This window comes from Tenrec ecaudatus, chromosome 8 (genome assembly GCF_050624435.1).
Source record: "Tenrec ecaudatus isolate mTenEca1 chromosome 8, mTenEca1.hap1, whole genome shotgun sequence".
NCBI lineage: Eukaryota > Metazoa > Chordata > Mammalia > Afrosoricida > Tenrecidae > Tenrec > Tenrec ecaudatus.
Genome location: NC_134537.1, coordinates 97,280,927 through 97,302,642, shown reverse-complemented (window position 1 = coordinate 97,302,642; position 21,716 = coordinate 97,280,927). Strand labels below are relative to the sequence as shown.

The 21,716-nt window shown below is 49.3% G+C and overlaps 1 protein-coding gene across 1 annotated transcript in view; it reads right to left on the bottom strand.

Moving 5' to 3' along the window:
• Window positions 1-16,523: 16,523 nt before the first annotated feature.
• SFRP1 (secreted frizzled related protein 1) overlaps window positions 16,524-21,716 on the bottom strand; it is a 54,576-nt gene continuing 49,383 nt past the window's right edge. Inside the window, exon 3 of the mRNA XM_075556632.1 lies at window positions 16,524-20,646. Coding sequence (XP_075412747.1) covers window positions 20,324-20,646 — 323 coding nt within the window. The 3' untranslated portion in view covers window positions 16,524-20,323. The remainder of the gene's footprint in view (window positions 20,647-21,716) is intronic.

Here is a 21,716-nt window from a genome sequence, read left to right as displayed (position 1 = left end):
ATGGTTTCCCAGTTTTCATTCATTAAGCTGGGGAAGTTTTCCTCCAAGAATTCTCTGACTATTGTTGCAGGTGACTTCTTTGTTGTGTCTTCCTCCAGTAAACCAATAATTCTAATGTTGTTCTGCTTCATAGCATCAGACATAGCTCTTAAATTTTCTTCAGCTTCTCTGATGATCTTATTAGATTTTTGTTCACATTTGTTAAAGTCTGCTTGGCTGTCCTCCAAGTCATTCATGCAGTTCTCTGCTTCCTCCAGTTGATTCTCGAGGTCTATGTTTCTACTACTGGTTTTTGTTTTGTCTTCCCTAAGCTCCTGTATTTCCCTTTGATTTATGGCTTTTATCTCCTCTATCATTTCATCCCTTTTCTGTATTGTTTCCTTTATATCCTGTATGACTCCAAGTACCATTCTGAAAATTTTTTTCTGTGGCTGCTCAATGTCTGCTTCTTCTACGCATGTCATTATGTCCAGGACATCTGCTTCCATTGCCTTTTGTTTCTCCCGTTTTTTCGTTGAGGTTGTTAGGGCTGATGGTTGTTTGCGTTGTGTTGTTTCAGATAATCCAGGTGCCATTTTCCAGGGAGTCGAAGAGCACTGGCTCTCTCTGGGAGACTTGTAGGAGTGCTTCTTCGAACTGCCTACAGCTTATTTCACTATGGAATTAATCTACCACTTTATCCTCCTGTGACCTCCCTCTCAGGGGAGTGGCCCAGAAGGCTGGTGGATTGCCTGCTTTGGTATTGCGGAGGTTGGGCAGAGGTTCCTGCAGCAGCTTGGAACATTGAGGAGTGTTGGAACTCCCTGTAAGAAGTTGAGAAGAGTATCAAAATATTTTAAAATTACCTTTTGCAACTTATTTAAAGTGCATCTCTTGTAAGGCTTTGTTACTTTATTCAGACTGGCAAACTCTATGTTTTAGTGTTAAACAACTCACATTTAATGTAATTGTTGATATGGCTGGGATGTTAGGCTGGGTTGTCCAGAGAAGCAGACACGGTGACACACATATATGTATAAGACAGATGTTTCCATCAAGAAGTAATTTTATTTCGAGAAAACATCTAGCCCAGTACAAGTCAAGTCCATGGCTACCATGCTAGTCAGGGTGCTCTGCAGATTCATCTCGTGGAAAGCTGACGATGCAGAAAGTTAACACGGAGCAGGTGTCTTCGTTCTGCCTGCGGGAAATAGTGAGTCCCAGTTCTGTGTGAGCGCTAGAAACGGCCATCAACTTCTCAGTGTTTTTCCATGAACACTTGTTCTTTGCCCGATCACAGACTGTCATCCTATCATGTGCTCACTGGTATTGAGTCAGAGACTCCCGGGGATCCTGTGCTTGTTTCTGTAGCTCTTTCCCTAGACAGCTCTTTCATTCCCACTGTTCTACCACACAATTTCCAGCTGTGACCCCCATCTCCCTGGATTCTCCTAAACTCCGCAGGTCTGCGGGGCCTCATCGCCACTCCTTCACCCTGTGTCCTGGTTCAAACATTGGCTCTCTGCAGAGAGCCAGGGAAATGGTAGGATGTACCCCCTTTTTTTTTTCTTTTAAAGATCAGGTCCTGCACTGCCTGTGATCCAGGATCCAGCATCTGATGGTGTCCAGTTTACATAGTCTGTCCAGATTCTAGTTAGTGATGACAGGAGAACAATTGGAGGCCCTGTTACCACTCAAGGTAGGCGATGACTTTACATTTCTATAATTCTGGCCACGTCCGTCTGTTTCCTGAAGGGTTGCTATAGCTACAATCGCCTCGCTATCGGGTCGTTGCTGTTGAGTACCATCAAGTCAATTGCAGCTCATAGCAACCCATGTCACAGAGTCGAACTTCCTCCTCGAGATTTCCTGGCTGTCATCTCTACCAGAGCAGATCACTGGGCCTGTTTCCTGAAGAGCCACTGGGTGGGTCCATGTGGCCAAACTTTCTGTCAGCAGTGGAGCGCTGATTCCATACATCTAAGTGGTTGGCTTTGTCTTCCCAATGATCTGAGGCTTATGGTTAACAATCAATTTTATTGCCTTATCTCTGTTAAGGTAATGTGTGTACTCTGGCTCCTGTCAGGCCCCTGCCTGAAACACCAATCACTTTCCACCACTTAATGAGGGTGGGAGAGAAAGATAGAGCGGAATGTATTTCTGGGAAGGGGGTGTCGTTCTGACAGCCTGGTAAAAGTGGAACATTTGCATGTCCCCTTAGTTAGTCCACTCCTCAACTCCAAAAGGGAGGCCTTGGGGCTAGAACAGAAAATAGCCAAGAGGAGAGTTCCTGGGGACTATAAAGAATATCCCTTGGAGTGTGAGGTCCCCAGGAACTGATGTCTGACTCTCAAAAGGAGACTCCTGAAGGCAAACTCACAGCCAGGGAATCGATGCTGACTCACAGAGACCCTTCAGGAGAGGGTAGAGCTGCCCCTGTGCATTTCTGAGACTGTAACTCTTTATGGGAGTTGAAAACTTCATCTTCTCCCTCAGAGTGGCTGATGGTTTCAAACTGCTGACCTTGCAGTTAGCAATCCACTGGGTATCCTGTGGTACCACCGGGGCCCTTCCTGGAGGCAAAGGGTAGGTTACTTGAAAAGGCAGAGTGCTGAAAAAGCTACATTGGAAGGGACCTTCCAGAGTCTGGCAGGGCCCAAAATGAGGGCTAGGCCCACATTACATAAGGACCCCTCTCACAAGAGCTCTCTCCAGGGCCAGGTGACCGCAGCCGACAGGGGAGCAGGAACTGAGGGGTTGCTGCTTGTGCCAGCTAAAAGATAGGTGATCTTCATGGGTTTGGGGATCCAAAGCAAAAGTTCCCCACAAGCAAAAGAGCCTAGTTTTGTGTATCTACCAACTAGAAATCACCTACCCCAGGCTGCCATGACACTGGCCTAAGAGGTGATTCTCATCCATGTCTGCCTCCTCTGCTGACCTCCTGCCCCACCCCGCCCCCAGTCAGAAGACATAGTGGAAGAGGAGGAGGAGGAAGGAGTGGTAAGAACATGATCACAGCATCCACCCTGCCTTTCTTCTCCACAGGAGCAGTCCTCCCCTGTCCTGTTAGTCAAAATCAACTCAGTGACAGAGATTTTGACCTTTGATTTTCTCCTCTCTGGGTTTCTGAGGCTGTGGGGGAGAGGGGAAGATTGAACTTGAGTAAGGACTTGACATTTTCATTTAGCATAGTCTCCACTTTCTGCTACACGTAAAGGAGGTTATTCCTTCGTCCAGAGGCTGAGAAAAATGCAAGGTGAAAAAAAGAGCATGATTTCCCCTCTAGTCCAGCGCACATGGTTAGAAATAGCAAAAAGTCGTTTTAGGGAAGAGATTGGCTACTGAGGACCCCAGAGAAAGTAAGACTTTCTGTTCACCTACCCGATCTGAATCTGCTTGGAGGGGGCTTCCAACATTGGTGGAAGGTTGGGATGAAGACCATGGCAGTTTTCCAGACTTCTGGAAGTACTGATGTCGATGCACTTGGCTGCAGCTCTGTGTCCAGGTCCAGCAACAGACCTGCCTCATCACCAAGCGTTGCTCACTCTCCTCTCTCACTTCCTACCCAACACTGTGCATATCTTTACTCATGTCTCATGTTCCATATGCGATGATAAGATATTTGGGGGTAGAAATCTTTGTGCTTCCTCTTGGCTTCCTTCATGATAGTGTGCAGAGTGGTTGCCCAACAAAGCTGATGAGTACCCCTGATTGAAGACCACAGACACCCCTCCCTCCAGATGGAGCAGGCAGGGCAGAGAGCAGTAGGGCTTGTCTGTTCTCCCTACCCTCCAGGGCCAAAATGGGCTGTGCTCTCATGGACAGCAGCCCAAGAAATTCCAAGAGCACTCGGGGAAAATGCTTTGTTGCTTAAATGGACACTTTTGAGGGGTTCTGTGCCTCTCAAGCCCTTCAGAAGATCAGGACCCTGGCTGTCCCCTGGTTGAATCCAGCTGGAAGTGTCCCTTCATCTCACTCAGCCCTCTTGCTGCCTATCAGGGTGTCAGACCCCAAACGCCAATTGTCCCAAGATGGGGGCGTTGACTTGACAGATGCAAGACAGGTCTGTGTCGTGTGAAGGGAAACCACTTTTGCCAAGGCCCCCAGTGCGCATGGTAGACATGAGGCTTGGTGACGGGGTGATGAGCTGTGGAAGGAATGCACCGCCCAGCTGGAAAACAGCCGTGGTTTGCTTTTGCTCCAGCATCTGGGGGAGGCCCACACCGGCCAGCCGTGGACAAGCACAATGGACCACATTTCATCCCTGCAGCAAGCAGACCCACCTCTATCCCTCTTCTCAGAAGGGCAACTCTTCCTGCAGTTCAGTCATGATGCCCCTACTGTACGTCAACTTGGCTGCCCTAAGTCAAAGGCATTCTAAGGAGGATGGAGAGCATTAGGAATGGGTTTGCCTCCTCTTGGAGGCTGCTTGCCTTCCTAAAATGTGAAAAGATGCCCTGCCAGAAGCCCAGACTGAAAGGGGGTCTCTGAGCCAAACCTTCCTGCTTCGTGGCTCGGGAGAGCCCAGCCCCTCCCCATGTTGTCAGTGTCTGTCAGTAGCCTGGAGTCTGAGGAAAGAAAGTGGAGCACCTCGCGAGCAAAGGCAATGGAAGGAAAGGGGAAGCTGGGGGGTGGGGGGTGAGAAAAATGAGGGAACATGATTAATGATGATAGTGATGATGACTGTAAGAAAATGAATAGGAAAGAAAGAAAGATGCAAAACGAATAGGTTAAAAAAAAGGTAAATATAGTATGCAGAAGAGAAGGTAGCAGCTTTGAGAGCTTTGTTCACTGATAGACAAGGCTTCTCAGGTACATTTCTAAGGCAGGAACCCTTAGTCCAAGCTCCCTCCTCTCACGCCAGCAGTGAGGAGCAGGGCCGTACAGGTAAAGCTGTGAGCCTCTTGGTCAAGTCTAAGCACTTTCCCCCGAGACAGCCCAAGGCCTGCAAGGTCAGGGAAGGTGTCCAGTGCTCTGCGGTAGGCAGGCTGGGAGGCCATGAGACAGTGGGTCACTCTAGAGGAAGTTGGCTGAGCTGTCTAGAAGTGTATGAGTGTGTGTGTGTGTGTGTGTGTGTGTGATGAGGAACTTGTCTGCTGCAGCTGGAAAATCTTGCCACTGTGTGAGACCTGATGACTTGTGATTTTGGTGTAGCTGTTTTTCTTTTGTAGCTCCTAATGTGGCAGGGAGGAGGTGGAAAAAGCATTTCATGGGTTTCTGGGTGTGTGTGTGTGTGTGTGTGTGTGTGTGTGTGTGTGTGTGTCTTCTTTTTCCCATTAGAGAGGAGTTAAACTGCGTAAATCATTCAGAAATAAGGGTTGGCTACACTCAGTTCCAGCTCACATATTCCTGGACTTTCAAACACTTTTCTGACCAGAAATGCCCAGGAGAGAAGGCACGGTGATTCCCATCATCTCTGAGATGTCGTGAAGGGAGAGCAAGAGCAAACATGAAACCTCATCCTGAAGAATGCAAGTTATGCCCAGGATGTTTCCGTTAATTCCCATAAAGCCGAGGGTCACTGGGTTAGAAGCCAGCCCTCCTTTCTGCTCTCTCCTGTGTCAAAGACAGCGTACGAGGTTATCAGAATCCCTTCCTGGGCAGACTTAAGCTAAATATATGCAACCATTTTTAATTTATTTATTTTGGTGGGATGGGGGGTGCTGTTGTCTGAATGAATATTGTGGTGATGTTTCTTTCATACCTTTTGAACAGGCTTTCTAGGTCTTTCCATAAGGAATTGTAAAGAATTGGCTTCACCTAGAAGATCCCAACTGAACCCAAGTGTGTTGACCAGCTCAGCCCTTGACCGGAGGCAGTCTCTCGGTTATACACTGCTTTACCGTAGTCCCAGATGGGGACCCTGGTGGTGTAGCAGTTAGTCATTGGGGTAAGATCCAGAAGTCAGTGGTTCTCTACCTTCCTCATGCCTCGACCTTTTCATATAGTTCCTCAGTTTGTGGTGACTACCCCCCTCCCACCAACCATAAAATTGTTTTCTTTGCTACTTCATCACTGTCATTTTGCTACCGTTACGAATCGGGTGACATCTGTGAAAGGGCCATTGTACCCCCACAGGGGTCGCAACCCACAGGTTGAGAACCGCAGCCATAAGGTCAGCAGTGTGAAACCTCCAGCTGCTCCACAGGAGAAGGATGACACTTTCTACTCCTGTGAACAGTCGCAGTGTCAGAGACTCGCAGGGGCAGTTCCACCACGTCCTGCAGGGCTGCTGTGAGTTTGATTTGATGGCTGTGAGGTTGGTTTTTGGTGTTTTAGGTTTTTAGTGCAAGAAAAGCGCTCTGGTGGAGTTGTAGATTGCGTGTTGGGCTTCTAACCACAAGGTCAGTGGTTCAAACCAACCATCCACCCCTCAAGAGAACAAGGTGACTGTCTGCCCTCATAAAAATATACAGCCTAGGAAACCCACAGTGTAGTTTTACTCTATCCTCTAGGGTCACTATGAATCATAACCAGCTCGACAGCTTTGAGTCGGTTCCATTTTGTTTTGGTCCAAGAAAGGAAACCTGGTTACACAGTGGGTTAGGCATTGGGCTGGAGCTTCCCCTGCCCCATGAGCAAGAGACGCGGCCGTCTGCTTTCATCAATGGCTACAGTCTGGGAAGCCCACCGGGGCCGCTCTACCCTACCCTATAGTGTAGCAATGAATCAGAATCGGCTTTACAGCAATGGGCTTGGTTAGTACCAGAACAATCTCAAAGCCTCTTCGATGATTCTGAAGCTGTCTGGGCAGCAAATAATGGTGATTGGGATGAAGAAGTGATTGCAAGTGGTGTTTCTTCAAAATGAGGGTAAACTTATATCACATGAAAGGGCAAGCAGAAGTTGGACATTCCAAACCCAGTGACAGCCTGTACTGGCACGAGAAGGAGTTATCCTAAGTACAAAAAGGCTTGGAAAAAAACCATGGAAAAATGAAAGGATTTGGGATTTTTTTCCATGAAATTTTTGAAGCCCCTCATCATCAGTAAGTGGTTCCACGGTGGCCATGAAATCATTGTGGGAGACAAGGAGCTGAAATCATCTTACAGTCAGTACTCAACATCCAGGGCTCCGGCTCGGTGCTTTCGGAGCCGGAGTCAGCTGCTGGGGCCCCTGCCAAAGGAATACTGGAAAAGCAGCTTCTCTGTAATTGCCTTGGTATGTCAGCAGCCGATGGACACCGTCTGTGAGGCCAGGCCAGCCTTTAATGTACTTAAAGGAATTTGTAAGCGCAAAACAGAACTGGGTCCATTGACAGTGCCACCCGCTCAATAGTACTTGGGGAAGGGGCTCCAAGGCAGGAAAAGCAAAGCAATTGGAAGGCTACCCAGCCTCGTCCTCTAGATGGGGAGAGACCTGCATGGGCACGATTCACCACACACTGCAGTCCGTTGGTTTCTGGTCCTTCCTCTTGTTTTCTTAACCCTCCAGTCCAAGCCCGGTGAGGAGAAACCATGTGCAAAGCGCCATTCTTGGCGCAGTGGTAATGGAGGGGTCGGTACAGAGGAGTGGGTACATTGTTATGTTCCTCATCGTGCCCATGACTTTTGAAGTGACTCCAAGTCTTAAAAGAAACAAAAGTGATCAACACAAAACAAAAGCTTGGCACTACACACAGTAACATCCCACTGTGCACCAAGTGAGGTTGGTGCTGGCTGGACAGAAACCTAGATAGGAGGGACAGAAGGTCTCAGAGACCAGGGACTGGAGCCACGCTACACGCATGCATCAACATAGACACAAGGATGTATAAGAGGGTTGCAAAAAGGTTATGGGGAAATGGAATCCAAGGATCATGCAACTTTTCCACTAACTTTTTTGAAGCCTTCTTGTATATCCAAGCACCAGAACCTACCTTGTCTAACACTGATATCCACTACTATCTCACACTCAGACACACACAGATATCCATCCACATCCATCTAACAACAACGACGACAAAAGAAACTCATGGCCATCGAGTAGATTCTGACTCATGGTGAGCCTATAGGAAAGAGATATAATTGCCCGGGTGTGTTTCTGACTATAACACTTTATAGGACTAGAGAGTTCTCTCATGGAGCAGCTGATGGTTTCGAACTGCTGACCTTTCAGTTAGCAGCTCAATGCACAACCACTGTGCCACTAGGACTCCTCTCCATCCATCCACATGAACCTTGAGAAGAGATGTGCTCATTTCACACCAGCTGGGAAATACGAGCTGGGAGAGGGGGAGGGAGGAAAAGAAGGAACACTGAGGGGAGGGGAGGAAAGATGAAGAAGGGAGGGAAGAAGGAATAAAGAAAGAAAGAAAGTGTGTTTCCTAGAAGAAGTGGAAAAAAAAGCTCAAGATTGCCTTAAAATCTTTGGTGGCCCAAGAAGACACCATGGTGGAATTTGTAATAGAGTGTGAGTGAGTCTTTTAAGCCCCATTTTGAACAAATTTTATATGAATCCTGTAAGATAATTCACCTAAATTCTTGGAATGGTTGTATTTTTTTTTTGTTTTTTTTAAAGGAGTAAATGAATGCTCATCCTGGGCAGTCACCAGGGATTTCAAATGAAAGAGGGGAGCCAAGCATGACTCTTTGTCCCAGGATTCTGAGTGCTCTCTGTGGACATACATTTATTCCTGTAAATGGACACTGGTCCGCCTTTTAATGTGCCCTGGCTCATTTTCAGCATGGGTCAAGTTCAAATGCAATGCCTGGACAGTGACTGGGCTTTGAGAAAGTCCAGGTGGTTCTGATTAGGTTTAGAAGCGCATGATTCATCCAAGAGAGAACCCAATCAATTCCAAAGGTCTACTTTCCTGCCCGAGAGGCCAAGTTTTATTCCTGATGGAATGTGGCTTCCCGGTTCAAAGACAAAATTTTTGATTCCTTCTTCCCACCTACCCTCCCCATGAAAGACACCAAGGGGTGGGGGAGGGGGAGGCTGGCTGGAAAGAGAGGTCCCAGAGGTTTGTTTGGACATCACAAACCCTTTGTAAATCAACATTTTAATGAGTTAAGTGCACAGAAATCAGAAACACAAGGGTCGCATTTCCTCTCAAATAGTTGGGGTGGAGGTGCAAAATGCACTCTGCATTTGGCCTCGTCCAGAGTCAGGAGGCAGGCCAGGCCCTTGTCAAGTCTTCCTCTGATGCTCGGCTCAGCAGCCCAGACCGGACCAGCTGCCCCGCCGGCCCTGCAACCCAGCAGAACGCACAGCCATGAATTCCTGCGGCAGGCACGACAGCTGCCTGCCTGCCCGCCAGCGAGCAGGGCACCAGGAGTCCCATAATCAATACCAACAGGCTGTGATCGGCCTTCCTGGTGAGGCAGAATATTGGGTAAGCGATAATGAAAACAATGAAAGGGTTTAACATGGAAATTTCAGTAGGAAACAAGCAATTACAAGAGCACAAACATTCTGCATGCCTCTCACAATCATTGAAACACATAACAGTGATTACAACAACGATAGCAACAAATGAAGACATGGAGCTGTTTGTGTTCTGGAAAAAAAAAAAAAAAAACCACTTCGCCGGGGGCAAAGCTGTGACCCTTCCCCTGTGCTCCCAGCGTGGGGCCATGTGGGAACGCGAACGCACAGATGTGTGTGCGCGTGTGCGTGTCAGCACGTGTGTGCCCCTTTAGAAACACATGCATTTTATTTGCCTTGATTTAGAAGCTGGATCTCTTTTCTCCCTGCAGTTAAAAACCACTTCTTCTGAACAAAGACATTTCTATCCACCAGGTGGGAGGAAAGAGTGAGTCAGGAGAGAGATTTTTCTCTGGACATGGTTCAGGTTCAAGGGTGGGCTTTGAACTGGTTCATTCTGGTTCTACCCACCCCCCCTGTTGAGAATGTTCATTCCCCCCTCAGCTATCAGGAGCCCTGGGGGTGGAATAGGTTGAGTGTTTGTTGGGCTAGTAACCAAAAGGCAGGCAGTGGGAACCTGCCAGCCCCTCGCTCGGCAGGAGAAAGACGTGGTGATCTGCTTGTGTGCCTTCTGGGGTGGTTCTCCCCTGGCCTTTAGGCCTGCAACCAGTGAGGCCTGATTTAATAGCAATGAGTTTAGGCGTTTCAGGGTGTTGAGGGTTGGGGCGTTACTGATCAGAAGACTGACAGTTCAAGCCCACCAGCTGCTGCTCTGCAGAAAAAAGAGGTGGCAGTCTGCCTGCATAAAGATGGTCCACCTTAGCAGACTCTAGGGGGCAGTGAGTTCTTCTCTGACCTACAGAGTCACTCTGAGTCAGATCAACTCCAAGGCAATCTATAGAATGAGCTCCCAGTGATATTGGATCAGAATCTACATCTGAACAAGTTCCCCAGGGGCTCCTCTTAAAATGCTGTATGCAAATTTCCAGCAAGGAGTCAAACCAGAAGGGGGGAGAAAGAAAGAAAACCACCTTGCAGGCCTGGTTCAGAGCCCTGGCTGCTCATCTGGTGCTGGTGTGGGGAAGGCCTAGATGGCTAGCCTCAAGGTCATCAGACTAACTTACCAGCTGCTCCACAGGAAAGATACGAGGCTCTCTCCTTCCATCAAAATGTAAACTTCACATATGTACAAATGGGCTTGTTACAATTGATGTTTGGATGGTTACAAGAGCTGTAAGAGCCCCCAATAAAATGATACATATATGTAAAAAAAGATGTACATCCTCAGTTGTGGTAATGATTGTACAACTCTTCTTGATATGATTAAATTTATTGAATTGTATGATATATGGACTATGTGCCAGTAAAACTGTTTATATGTATGTATATATATATATATATATATATATATATATATATATATATATATCCTGAAACCATATCTATATATGGGTGCTATGAGTCAGAATTGACTCATTAGCAGTGGGTGGGTACTCACCTACAGATCTGTGCTTTGAACCCATGCAGCAAATGATGCCATGGGGGGAAAGCCTAGAGATCAGTTTCTGTAATGATGACGGCCAAGCAAGCCCTGCGGAGCAGGTCTGCTCAGTAACACCAGAGTCCATGGGTTGAAGGCGAGTCAGTGACAACAGGTTTGGGTGTTTTAGTTTTGGTTTGGTGGGTAATCTTCTTTATTTGTTTGTCCAGAAGAGAGAAGAGTGATGAAATTAAAAACAAAAACCATATGGAAACGATTAGTCCAACGGACTAATGGATTCAGAAACTTCGTTCTCCACAGCCCTGAGAGCAGAACTAGCTGGTACCCAGCTACCACTGCCTACTGCCCTGAAGCGGATCCCATTAGAAGGTCCTGGAGAGAGTGGGAGAAAAATGTGGAACAACACTCAAAATCATATGAGACCAGGCTTACTGATAGGACGGAGACTGGCCAGACCCCCAAGACTAGGGCCCTTATGCTTCAGGCCTTGAAGTGAACTCACCTCTTCGTTTGAGTGATCAACCATTGAAGATCAAAATGACAGCCTTTGCCCTCTGATACATTCAGAGGGTTAGGAGAAAAGGAGGAACCGAACCAGGAAAACCACAGAGCATGTGAGATAAGCGATGGGACATGAAAGGGTTGTAAAGGATGACTTGAATCAGAATGGGTGTGAATTGCTGAATGTAAAAGTGATGGTCGGCTCTGTGAATCTTCACACGGTAAAGAGTGTTTTGTGTTTGTAAAGTCGAGCTACGCTGCCCGGCTCAGGCCACAGAGCAGAAGGTCAAGGACGGAAATAGGAGCTCTGGTGGCAGAGTGGTTTCCAGTCGGGTTTCTAACCACAACATCAGCAGTTCGAAGCTGAGGGAGAAAGATGGGGCTTTCGACTACCCCGTAAAGAGTTACAGTCTGCAAAAATGAGAGGGGCAATTCTACCCTGTCCTATGGGGTCACCAGGAGTCAGCGTCGGCTCGATGGCAGCATTTTCAGATGGAAATGCTCATAATGCTGCTAGGCGCCTGCTTGAAGAGTCCACACCGGCTTCATGAAGTCCCATGACTACATGAGTCTTTTTCTTGGTCACACTATCTCCTAGGGGTTTCTAGGTGAGTTTTTGTTCTTTGCGCTGGTGTAACCCCTCACTGTCGTAGGATGCCTCCACCATCATCTCCAGCCTTACCTAAGGAGCTGCCAGCACCGGCACTGCCAGGAGGAGCAGCAGCAAAGGGCACAGAGAAGGGCTGTGTGGCACTGCTTGGCAAGGCAGCGTCAAGGGAGGAAGGCCCTGCAGTGCTGACATTTGTCGCAGTTCACGGGCTGGCGCTTTTGTCTCCCCTCTGGTGACTACTGGCTGCCTCTTCGTGTGCCCCTGCGGGAGGCCTTGGGGCTGCCCCAGAGCCTGGCCCAGGTCGGGGCTGCCTTTGCCAGCCCCTGGAGGGATGTACCGCCGCTAGGAGCCACTGAGAAACCTGCCAAGACTGGCAGCCAACTTTAGATTCCCCATGGTCTTCACTGCCAGCCTTGGGAGGGAGCTCTGACCCTGAAGGAATCTAGTTAATTCTGTGGAACCCACTGTGGCTGCCCCAGGGCCACATGGTGAAATCGGCCGTGCGGTGTTGGCATCGGAACGCGTTCTTCTTTCAGATGATGGGCTTCATCTTCTGGGCAAAGAGGCCAACTTACCCAGATCTGCCTGAGCAATCTGGACAACAGCTCGGCCGCCAAACTGGGAACGGCGTCCCTCAAAGTCCACCCCACTAGCGACTGCGGGCGCGGGTATGAATCATTAGAAACTACACCAGGGGTGGGGTCGTGGATGAAGCGTTTTTGGCAGGGTCTCCCCCCTTTCTCCCTAATTCCCTTTTTGGAACGCTAATCCAATATGGGCAGGGCTTGAGCAGGGCGCACAGCCTGAGGGCTCTGGACGGACGTAGGCACTCCTGGGGGAGATGAACTTCTCCCTGGACGTGACTGCAGTCCACAGCCGAGCTTCGCTGCCCGCCCACGCACCAGCCCACGAGAATCCTGAATCCATCATCCTCCCCACCCCCGCCCCCTCCGATTCTGCCACTCCTGGCACTACTCAGGTGATGGGAAGGTCATCCTAATTAAAACCACTTGGTAGGATTTCAGCTGTGGAAAATCGCTGGCTCCTTTCTCCTTCCTGCCACCTCCTCTTTCTCTCCTTCGGCGCGCACATGCAACCCTCCCTCCATTTAAGCAAACCACGCGCTCCGGGATTAACTACAGCCCTGCCTTATCTAAATAGTCCGCAGATGTACAGTGACACGGGAGCGCTCGGCTCCTATTTGGAGCTTGCTCTGGTACTCATCTCCAACCCACCCCCACTCCCCCAAAGCTGCCTGCCCGGAATTCCTAAGGCCTCCTCCCCCAGGAACTCAGGCGGCTGGGCAGGCTAGCCGCAATTCATCAGAGAGGTGGGATTTCACCTCCAAATGTTTCAGTCTGCCTCCCGCCCCTTCCCACACCTCTTGCGTGGCTCCTCCCACCACCTGAGTGTGAAACTGCCCCATGTGGGCAAATGAAGCACAAAAAGGCTCCATTCTGTTGTCGGATCACGTTGGCGGTTGGATATCGTGGCAGAAACCGCATCAGGCTCTGGCACCGGCTGGTTAACTAACTACCATGGCCCCGCGTAGGTCTGGGGCTTGGGGAGTCAGCCTTGATGGCTCATAGATTTCAAAGGAAAACGTGTTTGAGTTCCCCAGACAAGTGGAGACTGAGAAAGAAGACGCTGTCCTCAGGATCTGGGGCCATCACAGTGGCCAGGATGAGCCCCCTGCTCTAGGATGGTTGGAGAGGCTTGCCTGTGGGTTGATTTTCCTGACAAGTCACAGTTGCTGGAATGGGCTCTGTACGGTGGACACAGAGATGGTGTCATGGAAATGGGGCATGTGGGCACTGTGTAGTCATGGAGCCTTTCCATCCAGCCTGCTCTTGGGGCCAGCAGCTCAGCCCCACCCCAGAGCCCGTTATGGATGCAGGATGCAGACCTAGCACTTGCATGTCCACCCTGCCCCTCAGACTCGCAGGCATTCATGTGCAGAAGTCCATGCCGGAGAGCCAGACCTGCCCAGTTATAAAGGAAAGCCTTAGGGCCCATTCACTAGTGCATCTAACTTACCTCTTAGTAACTAAAACCACCTGAAAACAACTGATGGAATCTCTGGAAAGATGGTGGTAGCCTGAAGCATGGGGCTAGAGGATAAAAGGAAATGCCCGCCTCCTGTCCCTGGGCAGCACGTGTCCCTTCAGAGCGCTTCACAAACCAAGACCAAGTGGACTGCTGACATGGGAGAACCTGGGCCCCTGGCTCCAAGGTCAAAGGTCAGAGGGAAAGCATTCCTCGTCAGAACTTTCAAGCCAGCCGGAAGCCAGCCGGAAGCCAGCCGGAAGCCAGCCGGAAGCCAGCCGGAAGCCAGCCGGAAGCCAGCCGGAAGCCAGCCGGAAGCCAGCCGGAAGCCAGCCGGAAGCCAGCCGGAAGCCAGCCGGAAGCCAGCCGGAAGCCAGCCGGAAGCCAGCCGGAAGCCAGCCGGAAGCCAGCCGGAAGCCAGCCGCCTGTGTTTGCAAGCTCCCCCCACCCCCAGGTGCTAAACCAGGGAGAATGATTCGATTACATGTGATCGGAAGAAAGCTAGTACTTTCCACTTCCATAGAGTAGTCTGGGAAACTTCCAAGGGCAGTTCTACCCCATCCTATAGGGTTGCTCTGAGCTCCAACTCGGTGGCAGTGGGTTTGGGATTTTTGAATTTGATTACCATTGGATGGTGGGAGAGGTTTCTTTTGGCTGGTCCTACTGGGCCCAGGTAGCTGTAGAAGATCCATCCACTTAACTTGGCCAATGCTGAGACCTAGCCTCTGGGAGTGCATCTGGATAGGAGTGCTAAGGAGCCCAAAGGTCAAAGGTCCAGCTGCTAACCCAAGGGTGGGCAGTTTAAACCCAGTGGCAACCATGGAAGATAAAAAGACCGGGTGGCCGTCTCCTGTCACGATGACAGCCTAGGAAACCATTGGGACAGTTCCTGAGTGCTACAGGGTAGTTTTCCATGGACCTGACAGCAGGCAGCCAGAAGGGAGCCGGTAGGGTGCAGGGAAGCGAGTGGGTGCTGTGCTGATTAGAGGAAAGCCGGTCCTTCTGTGGTGCCGCCAGCATTTCTCAAGCACAAAGTCCGTGACATCTTAGTCCCTGGGTGCCCAAAACGCCAGTGACGGCAGCAGCTGCAGACAAGATGCTTTGGTACATCATCTTTTTTCTGCTTTAACAACAAAAAAGGACTCAAGGCAGCAAAGTGAATGGAGAGGGCCAGGAGCCCTGGTGGGGTAGTAGTTATGCATTGGCGGATAGCCACAAGGTCAGCAGTTCGAAACTACCAGCCACTCCATAGGAGATGAGAATCTTTCCGTTCCTGTAAAAAGTTAGTCTCGTGACCCCACAGGGGCAGTTCTATCCTGTCCTAAAGAGTCACTCTGAGTCAGAATAGATTTAATGGCAATGAGGGTTGTTTGGGAGTGGGGAGAGCTCCCAGGGGGTGACAGTGACATCTACACCCAGACAGAAAAGGCCAATATCTTCATTGGCTGAGCTAAAGCATCACTAGTTTACCAGCCAGGTGCCCAGGTGTGTGAAAGTCTTTCTGGATTGGAGCATGGCTTGCATGCAGTTTTCCAAGTTCTCGTCACAGCTCTCTGCTTGGGTCTGGTCTGGGGTGATTTTGGAGGGTTTGCTCAATCCCTGGTAAAAATACCAGCCTTCTGTGGTTTTTCTCACCACTGAGTTGATGCTGACACATAATGACTTGATAGGACAGGGTAGAACTTCCCCTTGAGTTTCCAAGACGAAATGTTTGTGGGAGTGGAAAGCCCTGTCTTTCTCCACTGGAATAACTGGAGGTTTTGAGCTGCTGACCTTTGGGATTGCAGCCCCATGTGTAACCATTATGCCACCAGGTTTGGAGATACCTTATAAATCAAGGAAAGCTACCAACTAAAGTTATCACTACAAGTGCTAAGAGAATTAAATGTCACACTGAAGAATCCCTTCAGCGAGAAGCAATGGACATGAACATGGGACAGCTGGGTCTCTAGGTCCAACAAGAAGTTCAGCAGATAATTCAGACATTGTCTCTCTACCACTGGGATTAGGAGCTCCAGGTTCTAGTTCCAGAAATGCTCTTGGCCCCAGGGCCCCAAACTACAGCTTCCTCATCTGTAAATTAAAGGTTGGGCAAGGTATCCTCTCAGGTCTAAGACACCAGATAGAAAAGTGTTTTCAATGTTTTGTTGGAATCAGGTCCAAAGGAGCATCTGAACCCAGAAATGCAGAGAAGTAACTCCGGCAGGGCTGGAAAATGCATTCTTGTCGAGCAAGTATTTAACCTTCTCTCTGATCTGAAACACACGCACACAGCCAGGAGAAACACTTCTGGAAGTTATTCATAGGAGCAGATGGTGAGAGTGGGCCCTGGGGAAGGGGGGTGGGGGGGCGGTATAGCCAGGGGGCCTCCCAGGTGTTCCTTCAGCCCACCCACACCCAGCTCCCATTGGAAAGCTATTGAACCGGGACCAAAATACAACATTAAACAAAAAATGCACACGAGAGGGTTACATGTATAGTGTTGAGAGTGAGGGGGGATGACTGGAGGGAGGAAAAAAAGGTAGTCACAACTCAAAGTATTGATTGAGTGATTTTAGTCAAGTGAATATTGATACATAACAGGAAAAGCATGAAAATAAAATGAACACATACGGGAATTACTATTAACATAAGTGATAACATCAAAACATCTGGTAAAATGCCGTCTTAAAAAAAACACCACAAATGAAATGGAATGTAAAACATTTTCACAGTATTCAAAGCTTTAGGGAAAGAGTAGGGCTCTGAGAGAGGGGTGCTACGTGAAGAAACTTGAGGAGAGGGGTTCTGTGTGTGCTCTACGTGACGGCTGGTGATGGGCTAGGACAGGCAGTACACTGTGACATGGAAGCTGCTGACAGGACGCTTCTAAAGCAGGTCATCTGAGATCACCACATCTCGGGACTTAACAACAGAGCGACGTGTCTTGGAGCGTGGTGAGAAAAACCGGGTCGAGTTTTGGACAAGGGGATTGCTGTCATTTACAGACCCTCACCAAAGCAGGAGCATTGGCTGGATCCTGCCTAGGGTAGGACTCGGTGCTGATCCATGGACACCAAGGGCCAGGTGATGCACGGAATGCTTTACAGAAAACACTCTTTGGTTCCACCTCACAGTCTGTCTTGTAAGATGACCCCTCCTCTTCAGCCTGAGGTCTTCCAACCACCTGACGAGACTCAGCCCAGAATGACTCCCCAGAGACAAAATTACCCGATCAGAGATGGACCTCCCTTTTCTGAGAAAGCACCGAATCATCTAGTCAATGAGACGGCATGTTGGTCTCGTTCTAGCTTTCACTGAGAAAAACACAGCTTCACCCAGAGCCTCTTTTTGCACCCTAACATTGCCGATCAATGGGTGAGAGGCCAGGCTGGTGTGCGTCTAACGTCATGGAGTACAGGGGCCATTCCCAAACCCAGGGCCTCTGAGGATGGGGGACAGGCCCACAGCTGTGATCTGCACTTCCAACTTATTCTGAACTTTCTGAACATGCCGTCACTTCTTGAGAACTCCCAATTTGCAAGTTGCCGAGCTGGGCCACCGAATCTACCAGAAACTTCTGCTCTGACGGCTAATAAGCCCAGAAAAGACCATCTAATGCTGCCCATGCCTTGGAAAAGAGGGTGTCGCTGCATGGCAAGGGAGCCCCAGTGGTGCTGTCAGGTGTTAGGCTGTCAGCGGCACGATCGGCAGTTCGAGCCCACCAGCTGCTCCTCAGGAGAAAGACGCTCTCTCTGGGCTCATAAAGGTTTACCACCTTCGGGCGCAGTCTCTGTCCTGTAGGGTGGCTGTGAGTCCGCCTTGATTCGATGGCAGCGGGTCGGGTTCCGTTTGGGGCTGCATGATGCATGTATCCCAAATGGCAAAGTGTGCAAACTCTTGCGTTAATTAACCCAAAGGAAAACCCAGCCATGCTCTTGTGAAATGACTGCCTTTGATGGGCGGGGGGTGTTGGGGGCAGTAAAATGTGTGCTATGTACAACAAAGCCATCCCGAGTCGCAAGTAAATCACTTACATTTCCCCAACACTCTGTGGCTAAAGGTCGGGGAGGGGGAGATATTAAAAAGATGTCAAAATGATGGTCTAATTGTGCAAGGTTAGTTCTCTCCCAAAACTCCGGTGTAAACCTAGATTGGCAGGCTGTTTCTCAGACTGGAGGCTCCAGAAGTTAATAAGGGGTGGGGTGGGGTGTGTGTATGTGTGTGTGTGTTGGACCAGGGTCACTAGAGCGACACCGTTACAAATGCTCACCCTGCAGGAGTCCTGGTACCGCTGTGGGTTACATGTTGGCCTGCTAACTGCGCTGTCAGTGGTTCAAACCCACAAAGCCGCTCCTCAGGAAAAAGCTGAGGCTGGCTGTCTGCTCCTGAAAAGATTTCCAGCCTCAGAAACCCTACGTTAGGAAGGCCGTGAGTCAGAATCAAGTCGATGGCAGTGGGCTAGGTTTGATTTGGTTTAGAAGAATGATTACTAAAGTCTTTGCCATGTCACTGAGTCAACACTCAATCTTCGGGGAAGAAACTTGTATTATGTATTGGTTTGTGTTTGGAATGGCTTCCTGTACATTGACCAAGAAAAATGACACTGTTTTGAGGGGGAACGTTTTCGTGCATGGCTTTTTTAAGTACAGGCGTCCCTAGGTGGGTCAAGCAGGGAAGGTGGTACCTGAAAGACCGCCGGATGGTTTGAGTCCCCTCAGCGATCTCTCAAAAGGAAGTCCTGATGATCTCCTTCCAAACACCAGCACTTGACAACCCAATGGGGCCCTGCTTTATGCTGACACCCCGGAGGTCCCCAGGTGTCAGGACCAACTTGTCGGCAACTGGGTTTTTGTTTGTTCATTTGAGGGGAGAGGGTGTTTTTCTAAGGAAAACACAGAGGCTTTGGGAATAACTCAGGGCACTCAGGAAATCCTGCAGGGATGTTTTGCCTTTGAAACTATGTCCTTGGATGGGGACACTAGTGCTTCCCCTCTGCAGGAAGAGGAAGAGAGGAGCTAAGACAGTACAGGGACGGGCAAGTCCTTTTTACTTTCTTTCATCTCTGGGCAATCATGTTTAACATCATGGCTTCTTAAGGGGGAAGAGAAGACACGGAGGCACTGTGAGGTCTGGCCAGCAGTGAAGAGGAGAGGGTGAACACGTCCGTCTTCCTTACACACGAGACAGGACCAGGTGGCTGTGGCTGTGGCTGTGGAGTTGTCGGGTGGGGGCGGGGCAGTTTCCCAGTGAAGACGCCTCAGGAGACAGAAAGTGGTCTCAAGTGGATCAAGAGGCCTGCGTCTTCCAATCTTTTCCACATTCCTCGTAGAGACGGTGTGAGGGTGGGGGTGAACAGTGAACTCTGCAGTTGTTGCCGTTCCAAGGGAGGAGGTGAACAAACAGAGGGCCCGGGGACACAAAGCTCTGTACTCCATCATCACCATGTTCAGCAGTTTGTTGGGCTGTTCTAAACCGTTTCTCCTTCTCTTTGTCTTCTGGAAAGCTGTTGCTTTGGAAACCACTAACCACTGCCTTCTCAGTCAGAAAACCACCGCCTCTCCCCGCCTCCATGGGCTTGGTACCCACCGTGCCTTCTAAGGCAGGCACGTGCCACCCCGCCCCCACCCCAGTGTCTGGAGGTACACACACGCACTAAGGCTGACGCTAACTGCCACTTACATGGCGTCTCAGAAGGGCTGATTCACAGCTCTTGGAAAGACTGACGGAAGAACAGACAATAGCCTGCCTCCTTCTTTCTTTGTGCTCACGATTGCAGGCTCGGCTTGAGCTTTTCTTCCTTGCCCCCAGTACTTGCTGGAACTGGTCTGAAATTCTAAGTGCGATGGTGTTTCTGTCTTTATAGGCAGGAAGAGACAGCACTCTGACTGAAGGCAGCAAGGTTCACCACGAGTCCGGATTTGCTAGCTAGGATCCACAAGCAATCTGCGATACCCCCAGGGCGGTGGCAAAACCTGGTGTTTGTAGATATCTCGGGCCAACCCCTTTTTCCTCTTGGCAACCCACTTCTACTGTAGTGGCTGTGTCTCCCGGTGAAATGGCTTTGCACAGCACCGTGCTGTTTCACACCGTAGCTCTTAAGAATGGCTTCCTAATCTAAATGGTCCTTTCCTCACCTTAACGTGCAGCTTTAAATATCAGCTACATGGGGTTCTGGAGCATGCTATGGAGGAGGAATGGGTATGCTGCAAGAACAAAGCCAACTGGATTACAACGTCCGCTACCAAGGGGAAGGAGCAATGTGTGTGGACCGCCACGGGCCCAGGGTTGTCCCCGCTCGTCCCCCACCCCTCGCCCCAACCCACCGGCTCCCGCCCCAACCCACACCCCCAGGAGGATCACTTAAAGACCGACTGGAAAGTCGGGCACTCGTGGTTTTTCATCTTCTTCATGAAGTTTTTAAATTCCTTGTTTTTCTTGTCCCACTTGTGGATGGCTGTCAGCAAGTACTGGCTCTTCACTTTCCGTCCCATGATGAGGAAATGGTGGCTCAGGTTGTCCAGCTGGTGGCAGGGGCAGTCGGCCCCGTTCTTCAGGTACAGGACCAGCTTCTTCAGGTCCTTCTTCTTGATCGGGCCCAGCTTCAGCGGCTTCTTCTTTTTGGGGATAATCTTTTTGTCACCGTTTTCTTTTTTCACTTCTTTGATCTTCATCCTCAGTGCTAGAAATGGAGGGTAGGGAGGACAGGAAGGAGGGGAGGAAAAAAAGGCATTTTAGAGCACACTTCTTCATCAAAAACAATGAGCTCACATTATGGGTGAAGGTGATGGGAGAAATGAAAGAAAAATTTGTAAAAAGGAGGCAGTTTTCAAATAATGACCCTAGGATTTTGTTACTCTTTATGCTACTGATTGTCCCCTCTTGGGTGGTGTGTCTAACGGTGTTCAGTAATTCCAGAGGGTGCCATAAGATTCTCAAATTCAAGTCATATTTCTTCTTTTTAAAACGTTGCTGACATAGACTATCATATGTTGCAAGAAGGAAATCATAGAATCCAACATAATTCATTTAATCTATAGGTTGCTGAAAAGCAGGGAGGTTATTTTGAGGACTGTGGTAGGTATATAATTGTCAATTCGAGAGGATTAAGAGTGAAGAGGTAGAGTCTAGCCTGTCAATCAGATCATAGCCTAGGAGGCCTTTGTGTGGGCATGACCTTCTCCTGAAGATTCTGGGAACTTCTGTATTCCTCCTGAGAAGTGGGAGACTCCCTTCTCTCTCTCTCTCTCTCTCTCTCTCTCTCTCTCTCTCTCTCTCTCTCTCTCTCTCTCTCTCTCTCTCTATCTCTCAGCTCACTCCCTGCGAGCAATTCTTGTTGATAAGCCACATGGAGACACAGAGCCTCGGAGCTGGTGAAGCCACACGGAGACCCCTGCCAGCACTGAGATGCTTACAACACCACTGGATCCACAAGAGTTTCCGCCCACTGACCTGTGATCCTTCTGCATTCAGTGTCATTGCATGTGTTTCATGAGTATAAAGAGGACTTTATATATAGGTATCAGACATATGGGCTAATATCGGACTTAGGACTTGATCTGGACTGGGCTGGGATATTTTCTCAATATCCAATTGCTCTTGTATATAAAGCTTTCTTATACACATATGTGTGTCCATGGATTTGTTTCTCTAGTCTACCCAAACTAATACAAGGACTAAGGTGCGCCTGAAACAAGCCATGGTGTTTTCAATTGCCTCATATGCATATGAAAGTTGGCAACTATTTTTTTT